Below are 10,564 nucleotides of genomic sequence, written 5' to 3'. Positions count from 1 at the left end.
ACCAACCGAACCGACCGACCGGGGCGCGAGACTCGGAGGCAGGCGGGCAGGCCTTCCCCCTCGGGCGGCTGTGGCTCCTTCTTCTCCCTCTCCGTTCCGTCCTTCCTCTTGTTTAGGCCCCGGTTGCTTCTCGGGTCGGCATCCGCGTCGAGGCCTTTCCTCCTTTTCCCTCCCGCCCTTCCTTCTCCTCACACAAACACCGCGTCGAGGAACGAACCTAGCGCGAGCCTCGCCGCCTCAGCCAATCAGGGCCGCGCGGCAAGGCTGCCTTCAAACCTCGCCCGGCCAATGGCGGCCCGCGCGAGTACACGTCAAGCCAATAGCAAAGCCCGAGCTCTTCTCGCTCCGCCTCCCTCTGCTCTCATTGGCCCAGCGCTGAGCCCTGCTCTTTTTGTATTTCATCGGCTCCAGTTGCTTCCACCCGCCCGCCTTCCTCTTCCGTCGCGTTTTCGTTTCGCGCCTGCGCAGAAGGGGAGGCCGCTCGCCTCTGTTCTCCCCACACACGCACAAAAAGAGAATTACAAAACCAATCGCGTCGTAAGCCTTCTTTGTCCTTGATTCGCCAGCTCAAAGGGGATGGAGGACTAAGAGCCGAATCCGGGACAACGGATGGCCAACTTGTGTTCTCATTGGCTTTTCAGGGCGTCAATCCCGCCTCCTGACTGTGATGTAAGGTTGCCTTAAGAGGCAGGAGGGAGGAGTATTGCTGTCTGGTTGGCTAATTGCTATGTCACTCTTAAAGCTACTTTGTAGGCGCAACGGCGGCGTTTGTAGGACAGCTGAAGGCGAACGCAGAAGCAGCCGCTTCGTGGGTGCGTGTGTCCTTAAAGGGACAGGCGCCCTTTGTGGCGGCCTTCGACATGGCGGTGGCTGGGGATCTGGAGCCTCCGGTGAGAAAGAGTTGAAGGGACGGGGACGTTGCTTGGTCCCCAAGAAGGGTGGTGTTGATCGCGCTACGTGGTCTTTTCCCGGCGTGGTTTTGTGAGGGCTGTGCTGTGGTGAGGGAAATAGCACTCTTGGCATGCTCGGAGGACGGAGGCACCCTCTTTCAGGATGACTTCGCAACTTTGTATCTGAGGAAGTGTGCTTTGCACACGAAAGCTTATACCTTGAATTAAACTCTGTTGGTCTTGAATTAAACTCTGTTGGTCACTGGACTCAAAACTTTGTTCTGCTGCTTCAGACCAACACTGCTACCCATCTGGATCTATCTTCGGAACTGTCTGTGTTTGTTTTATCTTGGCCTTCCTCACAGGGTTGTTGTGAGAGCAAAATAGGGAAGAACCTTTCTCTGTCAAATGGTAACAACCCTGTGAGGTAGGTCAGGCTGAAAGACGGAGAGACTGGGTGGGTGTCTAACAAATGTTTGTCTTAACATCAGCTTTAAAGGACTGGAGGCCACTGCTTCAGGGATTGAGAGGGGATGCTTGTTGTGCAATAACGAGGCTGGTGGGTTCTACATTTTGTTGCAAATTGGGGATGTGAACCAAAGTCGTGCTGCAGTTAGGCTAACACTTGTAAACCTTTGCTGTTGTGTGGCATAAGCTCATATGGGCAGGGAGCTGCCTAATTGTTGTTAGTAATAACCGTTTGTTACCCTGTAAAAATGCCGTGTGCATTGTCATGAGATGTGAAGGCTGTTGTGTGGCATAAGCTCATATGGGCAAAGAACTGCCTAATTGTTGTTAGTAACAACCGTTTGTTACCCTGTAAAAATGCTGTGTGCATTGTCATGAGGTGTGAACGTGCATTTCTCTGTCAGATCATTAGCCTGTCATAAGGACATATAAGAAGGGCCTTGCAGGATCCCATAGCTAGGGAATTCTTTGGGAGGGGGCCCTGGGGGGCCCGCCAGCTAATTAAATGGAAGTACAGCACAAGTGGTAAGTTGGAGCACTTTGGGAGCAGCGCAGGAGAGAGGGGGCCCAGAAGAAACATGAGGGGGCTGGCCCCCGTCGGCCCCATGTTAGCTACAGGCCAGCACATCCAGTTTCACACAGCACCCAAGCAGTTGCCGTGGAGGGCCTACAAACAGGGAGTGCGGGCTTTTCTCGTTGCTTCTGTATATGGAGACTCTCTTTGGTTGCCATGGCTAGTAGCCGTTGATGGACCTCTTCTCCATGAATCTGGCATAGCAGAGACCCGGGAGTCACATTTCGACTTGCCGTGAAATTTACCAGATGACCTTAGGCCAGTCAGTTCTCTCTCTCAACCTAACCTACTTCATGGGGTTGTTGTGAGAGTAAAATGGAGGAGAGAAGAACCGTGTCTATTGCCTGGATCTCCTTTAATAAAGGACAGCATAAAATGCACTAAATAAATAGATTAAAATTAGGTGAATCCCCTGGTTTCAATGCAATCTATAATGGATTACATACTGAAACTCTATCATTACTGCATTTATGACCTACCTTTTTGCTTGCTTCATTTTATCCTTTTCACCCAAGGCAGCCTCAAAATGTGTTCTGTCGCTCAACAGGGATGCCTCTTATCTGTACCCAACACCCTTTCTGCTGTTTGTCGTGCTAGTTCTTTGGGGGAGATCCTAGGCCCTTTAAGCAGAGAAAGTATTGGATTGCCAACCAGTGTAACTCATAAGCTGGTACAATTCTGGATATGTGTCTGCACTGAAATAAGCACTTGCCTGTTTCCCCCCCTTGAAATCTGTGATGACCGGCATAAGAAGAAGGGGATGGCAAAAGATGAGATTGTTAGTGTCATAGATGCAACGAACATGAAATTGAGCCAACTTCAGAGGACGGCGGAAGACAGGAAGGCCTGGCGTGATCTGGTCCATGGGGTCGCGAAGAGTCGGACTTGATTGTGCGACTGAACAACAACAGCAAAGGCTTTTGTGTGTCAGCACTGTGGGGCTTGGTAGAGTTAGAGGTGCTTCTTGTCTAGGAGAGAAGCTTTCTGAAACTTCAGGCCTCTGCATGTCCTCAGACATGATGACAAATTCCAGATAAGGAGGTGATAGAAGCTGCTGAGAGCTAGTTTGATGTAGTGGTTAAGAGTGGTGGACTCTAATCTGGAGAACCGGGTTTGATTCGCCACTCCTCCACATGCAGGCAGCTGGGTGACCTTGGGCCAGTCACAGTTTTCTCAAAGCTCTTCTCTGAAGAGCAGTTCTCTCAGAGCGTAGTCTGAATGGTGTTTGCTTCCCTGAGCCTTGGACTGTGTTGCTAGATCAAGCCCAATTTGCTTTGCAAGTGCATGTCCAGCAATTTGAAGCCGAGATCTGTTTTAGTCAGCTCAGTGTGTCAAATGTTAATTAGCTGCCGAACAGGCTTATGCTTGATGATGGAAAATGAGGCGTCTGTTGACATGGGAAAAATAGCTGTTTCAAACGGACACTGGCGTCATGAGTAAAATCTCAAGCTGTGTCTCAGCAAAATACAGATTAATCGATTTGGTGAAAGATTCATTTAGATCTCTTTTTGGGAGGGTGTTTTAAGCAAAGGGATGTTAACAGAAACCTTTCTCTTTCATATTAAGAAATATACTCGTGTCACTGTTTTGATTGTGAATGACTCAGCTCCTGTCCCTGGCTGCTTTTTGTAGCTGTCTGCTGGATCCTTGTATTTTTAATAACAATAGTGCAAAGATGCTCTGACCTGGCTACCCCAATTTCGTCAGATATCTGAGGCGAAGCAGGGTCGGCCTTGTCTAGCATTTGGATGGGAGATCTCCAAGGAATACCAAGGTTGTGAAGTGGAGGCTTGTTGTTGCTCAGTCACACAGTCGAGTCCGACTCTTTGCGACCCCATGGACTACATCACGCCAGGCCCTCCTGTCTTCTGCTGCCCTCCGGCGTTTGCTCAATTTCATGTTCGTTGCCTCGATGACACTGTCTAACCATCTCATCTTTTGCCGTCCCTTTCTTCTGTTACCTTCAGTCTTTCCCAGCATCAGGGTCTTCTCCAGTGAGTGCTCCCTTCTCATTTGGTGGCCAAAGTATTTGAGCTTCAGTTTCAAGATCTGGCCTTCCAGGGCACAGTCAGGGTGGATTTCCTCTAGGACTGACTGATTTGATATCTCCTTGCAGTCCTAGGGACTCTCAAGCGTCTTCTCCAGCACCATCATTCGAAAGCATCTGTTCTTCAGCGCTTGTCCTTCCTTATGGTCCAACGCTCATGGGCAATGGCAAACCTCCTCTGAATGTCCCTTGCCTTGCAAACCCAACAGGGTCCCCATAAATCAGATGTGACTTGGCAGCCCTTGCCACCACCGCAAGTGCAAAGAAACATCACTCTCCTAGGCCGGCTGATTCACAAGGTCTTGCCAGGTGGGGAGGGCGTCATTCCACTGGAGTTCTTTTGGCCAGCAGATCTGATGCTGAGCACAGTGTTGCTTCAGATCGCTGCCTCTGGGTAGCTGCAGATTTGTGTGAATATCTGCTAGTGGCAACTGCAGCATGGAGCAAGGCCAGAATGTCTCTGTTCTTGGCAAAAGCACGAGATGTACCAAACGGCTTGAGAGCCAACCTGTTGTATTGGCTAGAGTCGGAAAAAGAAGAGCACTCACAGTAAATAATGATAACCAGAATAGAAACTGTAAATAGTAGATGCTAGAGGTGACAGTATGTCTATATTATTAAATAGTAATATGCTTATGTGCAACAGTACACAATACTGTATTAATATAGACATACTGTCATCTGCAGTGTCTACTATTCACAGTCTCTATTTTGGTTATCGTACTGGCTAGAGTGGCAGGGCCGGACCAGGGAGATCCAGTTGCAGCCCTCCCTACTCTGCCGTGGAAGCTTACTGGATAACCTTGGGCCACTGCTTCCTTCTCCGCCTGATCTACCTTGCAAGGTTGTTGAGAGGATAAAATGGGGGAAGGGGGACCATGTATATCAACCTGAGCTCCTCGGAGGAAGGCTGAAAATGTAATAGAATGTTGACCGAAAGAATTACGTTTGGTGTTTTATCAGCCATTGCTGTAATCATTGGTGCTTGGTACAGTCAGGACCTTGAAGCGTCTTGCCCTTGTAAGAGGTTCTTTGTAAACTGGCATTCATATGCACATTCAGGGCATAGACTGTGGCATCAGGGAGTGAGTCCTGTATGTTAATAGTTCACCAAGCAGCACCACCTGCAGGCAGTGTTCCCTCTAAGTTGAGTTAATGTGAGATAGCTCACAGTTTTTTAGCCTCCGGCTCACAGATTTTTGTCTTGGCTCAGGGAGGATGGCTCCAGAGCAAAGTAATTTATGCAGCAGCCAAATCGCTCGCTCACAACTGTAATGCCAGAAGCTCACAAAGTAGGATTTTTGCTCACAAGACTCCACAGCTTAGAGGGAGCATTGCCTGGAGGAAGTTTGCTTTTCTAGCTGCAAGTGATCAAAACGTTTTGAATGTATCTGTGGACTGTCCCACCCCACCCCCATTTCTGACTGTAACCTGCTTTTCGACTTTTCATTTTTTTGTTGTGCTTCATTTATACCTTGTGCCTTTCTCCCCAGTGAGGATCTATAACACCTTGTGTTGTTCTCCTCTCCTCCGTTTTATCCTTAGAAGAACACCCCTGTGATGTAGGTTAGGCTGTGTGTGTGTCACTGACCGAAGGTCCCCCAGCAAGCTTCCATGGCAGGGTAGGGATTCGAACCCGGACCTTCCAGATCCCCATCTGGCCCTCTAACCACTGCACCATGCTGGCTTTCTTCTTCTCTCTGTCAGTCACATGTTCATCAGCTATCTTGCTGCTTTGTGTCTCCATTGGTGCTCCTTAGGCCTGTTCCTTCTTTATTGTCTTCTTATTTCTTCATCTATGTGCAAAGTTCTACGATCCCCCCCAACAGCTTCTACGATCCCCCCAAATTGGAAGTCTTCCCTTTTTTTGGTGAATATTATGTGACTGTATGCCTAGAATTCATAGTTGACTTCTGGCGGCCCCTAGTGGGGCTTGGACGTTTCAGAGAGGTGGCTTACTATTGCCTGCCTCTGCGTTCCAGCCCTGGTATTCCTTGGAGGGTCTCCCTTCCAAGTACTTGCCAGAGCCGGCCCTGCTTAGCTTCTGAGATCTGATGAGATCGGGTTTGCCTGGACTATCTAGGTCAGGGCAAGTCTTTCTTCTTCCTGTTGGCCAGATGCCCAAAAGAAGAGGGGCGAAAACATTTCCTGTGCCCCCTGTCGCGGTTTGCAAGGTGCTAGCCCACTGCAGATTGTGAGTGGGTGTGAGAGTATCAAAGAAGACGTAAGTCTTATAGGCTTGGTGTAAAACTATATCCACCGATATATTGCACAGAACGACAAAATGCTCACGCAGACACCAGGTTTCCATCAGGAAGGTAAAGTACACTGTACAGCATCACATTTATACTAGCATTGTCCAATCAGGACCCAATGCTGAGTCACTGTTAATTAGCTCTGCTATCAACTAGACAGAACCAGTTGGAGCCAGTTCTACTGACACTCTGAGCTGTCAGCTCCTGTCAAACAGATTGATATGATCTACAGCCAGACTTATAGAACACATGGATGTTGGCACCCCCTGCAAAATAACAATTTTTATCTCTCTCAGGGCGTTCGTCGTAGTTGTCACAGATCGGCATCTTTCACAGATGGACTTTCAGCGGCCTCCTTCACAGAGTACCCTCGGCACAAACCTTTCATTAACGCTGACTTGCGGCGGTCTCCTGGCAAGCCGGTAATCGCATATCCGGAGAGTAACAGCAGAGGTAATGTTTCCACCCAGAGGAAATGCGGCATCTAAATTGCGTTGGGAATAGGAGGCAGTTTGTATATCAGCTGGGAAGATTCATAATCCCAAATCAACCTGAGATTGCCATCTCCTTATCTAAGTCATGCCCCCCCCCCCTTTAAGGTAAGGTCACGGGTACCATTTGTCAGCGTAAATTGATGGTCTTGCTTGGAAGTGGCTTCCTCATTAGTCGCACTTTCAGGCTCTTTTGATAAAAGGACCATGTGATCAACACTAGTTTCAATTAGCTGAACATTGTGATTGTGGAGTTCTTTTTTTGAGGGGGGGGATTTTTTCACCCTTTTTCTTTATCTTTGTTTCTCTCCTCCCTGTATGTCCAAAGTCAAGAAAAATAATTGTAAAATGCTGGGTCTTTGGGATGGCTAGTTGTTTGGTGTAGTGGTTAAGGGTGTGGACTCTAATCTGGGAGAACCGGGTTTGATTCCCCACTCCTCCACTTGCACCTGGCTGGATGACCTTGGGCAAGCCATAGCTCTGGCACAGCTGTTCTTGAAAAAGAGCAGTTTCTGTCAGAGCTCTCTCAGCCCCACCCACCTCACAGGGTTTCTGTTGTGGGGAGGGGGAAGGGAAAGGAGATTGGAAGCCGCTCTGAGACTCCCTTAGGTAGTGAAGGGCGGGGTATAAATCCAATCTCTTCTCTTGTCTCTTCTAAGCAGTGCTTCTTCATAGGTTGTTAAGGAGGGGTTGTAGTTCAGTGACAGAGCTTCTGCTGAGCATTCAGAGATTCCCCGGTTCAGTTCCCAGAATCTCCAGTTGAAAGGACTAGGCAGTAGGTGATATGAAAAACCTCTACCAGGGACTCTGGAGAACGACTGCCAGTCTGAGTAGACAATACTGACCTTGATGAACCCAGGGTCTGAGTCAGTATCAAGCAGCTTCATGTGTTCCAGATCTTTCGTGCAGGTCATGTACGACACAGCCCCCCCCCCCACCTCCAAGGTTAAGCGAGTTGTGATGAGTAGTGGGGTCTTCTTTGTAGGGGTGCTTTCTCTGGAATTGTTTGCCGAAGGAGGTTTTGTCAGGCCAGTGTGCTTGTCATTTTTCATAGGCTGGGCATCGTTTTTTGTTTCACATGGGCCTTTTGGAGCGTATCTTGTCGTATTTCAAGCCTCGGGGTCCTTTCACAGCCACGACTATGTCCAAAACATATAAATTTCACAGCAAACCGTGCCGGTGGCTCTGGCCGTTTTTCAGACCACTGACCATATTAGCTTCACAGCACGCCTGAGCGGTTTGATTGAGAGAAAATGGCCAAGCCTTCTGTCGCCCCAGAAGATCGCACTAGGATCAACGGGTTGACCAGAATCAGTGGGTTGAAATTAGATCAGAAGAGTTTTCGGCTAAACATTAGGAAGATCTGCCTGACAGTCAGACCCGTTCCTCCGTGGAACAGGCTTCCCTGGGCACGCGTGCCATCGCCCCAGCCAGGCCCAGACCATCATTAAAGTGTGGAATTCTCTGCCAAATAATTTTAAGTAAATGAAAGCACTTGGGGTTGCTTTTCTTACTTTGTTTGGATCATCTTATGTTAATGTATGTGTTGTTTTTTTCTAAAGTAAAACCTCAGTATTCAGGTTAAATCGCCGTGTTGGCACTTTGCGATAAATAAGTGGGTTTTGGGTTGCAGTTTGGGCACTCGGTCTCTAAAAGGTTCGCCATCACTGGCCTAGATGGCCGTCTGACAGCAATGCTGATTCTGTGAACTGAGGCAGATCATGGGAGGGAGGGCAGGAAGGGTTGCCTCAGTGCTTAGTTCTGGTGGCTTTTTCTTACGCGCCCAGGGAAATGCTGATTGCCACTTTGGGATCAGGAAGCCATTTTTCTCCGTGCCCGTTTGGCCAAGGATCCTGAAGATTTTTTGGCATCTTCTGGGCGTGGAACAGCAGTCACTTGGGTGTGGAGGGGGGGTATTTGTGAATTTCCTGCATTGGGCAGGGTGTTGGACTAGGTGACCTTCCAGCTCTATGATTCTAAGCCTAAGACAGCCGGTCGACTTTGGACTTGGATGTAGGTTCTCTCCTTCCCATCTAAACCATCAGCCTGTCCACTACCTTGGCCTGCTTGTTGGCAGACGGGTTTAAGTATATTTGGCTTCTCCCGTTGTCAGCGATATTCTCTGCTCTGAAGAACCTCCAGGAGAAGATTCGGCGGCTGGAACTGGAACGGATTCAAGCCGAGGAGGACGTGAAAAGCCTGACGAAGGAAACCTCAGATTACAAGAAGGTGTTGAGTGAGCAACTGCTGGAGAAAGAGCATTCGAAGCTGGAGGTGGCCAGGAAAAATGAAGGTACTCCTGCTTCACTCCCTTTGCTCAACAACAATTTCATTTTATTTTAAAAGAAAACTTATATTCCACTTTTCTCCGTGGTGGGGACCCAAAGCATCTTACAACACCATACTCCCCTTTTCCATTTTATCCTTGCAGCAACACTCCTGCGAGGTAGGATAGGGTAAGAGGGAAAACGGTCGGCCCACTCACTGTCTCCCCATGTAATCTTGGCCCATGGCCCGGGACAGCCTTGGCACTCACAGCTGCGTGTTGTAGGGAACGATTAGGAGTGATGGGAAAGCTGCTTGGGGATGGCAGCTTCTCCTCCATTGCTGGTCTTCTCTGAGTTTCTGATGAATCCTCGAATTCCTAGTCTGAAAACGTAACTAAATGTTGACCAGAAAAGCTACCAGACCTGGATAGCCCAGGCAAGCCCGATCTCGTCAGATATCAGAAGCTAAGCAGGGCTGAAACCCTGGCAAGTACTTGGATGGGAGACCTCCAAGGAATACCAGGGCTGGGCTGCAAAGGCAGGCAATCAAGCCACTTCTCTGAATGTCCTCCATGCCCTATTAGGAGTCGCCAGAGGTTGCCATGACTTCCAGGTGCGCACACACACACACAAATTTTTAAAACCCCAAAAAAGAAAAGAAAAGCTACCAGAGTTCTGCCTGGAATCAGCAACTCCCTTGCTGCCTGGGTAGACTTGAGCAGAATTAGAATTCAGAGCACAGTTCCAGAAGCTGCCCAGTAACCACAGTTACCCGATTGTTCTTACCGTTAGGCCTCACCGTGCAGTAGTCGAGGTTGGTGCTTCTTGTCGGGTCTCTCGCTTAATGTATCTGCCGTTGCTCAAGGCCAGGCTTGAATAGCTTGGCATCGGGCATTACACAGCCTGATCTTTTTTGCCGTATGTCCCTGCAGTAGCCCTTCTGGTTCTTGATGTGTTCCTGGCTTCTGTTGGTTGCCCCTCCGCGCCTTATCTTTTCTCTTCTGGGCCCTTCTGGATTTGAGGAGTCCATCCCTTGTCCCTAAGTTCCTGTTAAGCCATTGTAATAATAACCCCAGTAGGTCCCACCTCCTGTGTTGGATCTGCGGCATGCACGTTCACCTCTCTTGAATCACTTCCATTTAGAGAGGAGGGGACTTTGCAGTAGCTGACTTCTGGGTGTCATCAGAAATTCCTGGCCATGGTAACTAATCTTCTCTCATTGCCCTGCCTCCAGAGCTAGCGTCTCAGCTGACTGGTGCTGAAACTCGCTGCAACCTGCTAGAGAAGCAGCTAGAATACATGCGGCGAATGATAGAACAGGCGGAATTCGAAAAGACGAGCGTCTTGAGAAAGCAGGTATGGCTCACTTGGCCGCAGGATGCTTGACTGCTTTTTTAAAAAAATTCTTAACTAGCAGATTTGGTTTTCATGTTTAGCTTTCACAGATCATCCAAGAAGAACCTGCTGCATCAGCCTGTCCCGGGTTCTGCGATCCAAGCCTGGGGCTCTCCTGTGGGAACTGACCTTAACTGAAGTTAGACTGGCTGGGACATATGTGAGAGGCTTTTTTCT

At 48.9% G+C, this 10,564-nt stretch overlaps 1 protein-coding gene across 1 annotated transcript in view; it reads left to right on the top strand.

Moving 5' to 3' along the window:
- The first annotated feature begins 765 nt into the window (after positions 1-765).
- The window catches only part of CEP57 (centrosomal protein 57kDa), a 25,813-nt gene continuing 16,014 nt past the window's right edge, over positions 766-10,564 (top strand). Inside the window, exons 1-4 of the mRNA XM_015418851.1 lie at positions 766-890; positions 6,531-6,687; positions 8,839-9,018; positions 10,227-10,348. Coding sequence (XP_015274337.1) covers positions 861-890; positions 6,531-6,687; positions 8,839-9,018; positions 10,227-10,348 — 489 coding nt within the window. The 5' untranslated portion in view covers positions 766-860. The remainder of the gene's footprint in view (positions 891-6,530; positions 6,688-8,838; positions 9,019-10,226; positions 10,349-10,564) is intronic.

Source organism: Gekko japonicus, unplaced genomic scaffold, assembly GCF_001447785.1.
Source record: "Gekko japonicus isolate JY-2015 unplaced genomic scaffold, Gekko_japonicus_V1.1 scaffold1687, whole genome shotgun sequence".
Lineage (NCBI taxonomy): Eukaryota > Metazoa > Chordata > Lepidosauria > Squamata > Gekkonidae > Gekko > Gekko japonicus.
Note: the sequence above shows the minus strand (reverse complement) of the source record. Positions and strands in the feature narration are given on the sequence as shown.